This window comes from Myotis lucifugus, unplaced genomic scaffold (assembly GCF_000147115.1).
Source record: "Myotis lucifugus unplaced genomic scaffold, Myoluc2.0 scaffold_2960, whole genome shotgun sequence".
Lineage (NCBI taxonomy): Eukaryota > Metazoa > Chordata > Mammalia > Chiroptera > Vespertilionidae > Myotis > Myotis lucifugus.
Genome location: NW_005874008.1, coordinates 1 through 1,220, shown reverse-complemented (window position 1 = coordinate 1,220; position 1,220 = coordinate 1). Strand labels below are relative to the sequence as shown.

Sequence of the window (1,220 nt, the reverse complement as noted above, 5' to 3'; positions counted from 1 at the left end):
AGGAGTTGGGGAAAGGAAGGGCTGACCTCACTGCTGCTCCGGTGACGGCACACCAGTCCAGCCATGCTGTGCCGGCCCTGCCGGGCAGGTGGGGCCCTCAGGCCCATCATCCTGAACTGGGTACCCCCCACCCCCAGTGGCTCCATGGGGTGGGTTAGAACAGGAGATGCCTCGAGCAAGGGGATCGGGGTTTGTCTGGGCCTCCCCTTCAGGGCTCTGCCAGGCCCCCCAGGACCAGGCCTCTCTCTCCCATGCTGCCCTGTGCCCTGGGCAGTGCCTGGCCTCAGAAGCAACACCTGTCTGTCTTCCAGATGTGCCTGCTGTGCTCCCCATGGTCCTGGAGTGCAAGGCCCCAAAAGAAGGCGGGTCCGTGACCCTGGCCTGCTTGGTGACGGGGTCCAACACAGCCACCTGGGACATAGGAGCAGAGAAGCTGCCTGCAAAAGCCTCTGTGATGGGACACTTTGAGAAGATGGGACACTTAGGGGAGACGGTCCCCTACCTCTTCTACCAAACCTTCGTCTGGAAGCCTGTCCCATACAGCTGCAGCACCAAGCACATGTCCAAGACCTTCCAGTGGCCAGGTGGGTGACCTCCAGCATGTCCCAGCATCTTCCAGGGCCTGACCTCAAGGAACAAAGCAGGGACTGGGCCCCAATGGGCACCCAGCCACCCCTCAGAGCAGCTCGCTCCCTACCCCCACTCTGCCCTCAGCCGCTCCAGCTCCAGCATTCGAACCCAGTCCCTTCCACCCCTGTCCCCAGAGTGCTGGAGGCAGCAGCTCAACCCCGGCCCCTCCCTACCACCTCCCCTACCCTACCCATGTCTTCCTGTCCACCCAGCAGCCTCTCCCCCGTGCGACCACAATGCTCACTGACCTCAGCTGCCCACTGACCCTCTGATTTCAGCATCTTGGAAAACCCGGAAGGACGAGGCTGAGCTGACCACCTCGGTGACCCACACGTCACCTTTCTCAGAGAAACTCACCCCAAACACCACCACTACCGGAGGCCCAGGTGAGGAGCCCCTCTGCCAGCATGCCCCTACCCGCCTGTCCATGCCTTCGGCTGCCTCCTTCAGGCAGCCCGCCATGACTTCTCCTGGGGAGTCTTCAAGGCCATATTTCTGGTAAGAAAATGACGGGGGCCCTGGAATTTTCGGTTACTGGGTAACCTAACAAGTGGACAGGCCTGATGACGGAGTGGTCGGCAAGGGTCCCT

At 61.9% G+C, this 1,220-nt stretch overlaps 1 gene segment (V, D, J or C); it reads left to right on the top strand.

Moving 5' to 3' along the window:
* Nucleotides 1–316: 316 nt before the first annotated feature.
* On the top strand, nucleotides 317–1,016 carry LOC102418449 (the record flags this gene model as incomplete). The annotated part of the segment is given in 2 exon segments: nucleotides 317–584; nucleotides 909–1,016. Coding segments are annotated over 2 exon segments (361 nt in total), but the record flags the coding sequence as incomplete, so codon positions are not given.
* Between the last annotated feature and the right edge of the window lie 204 nt (nucleotides 1,017–1,220).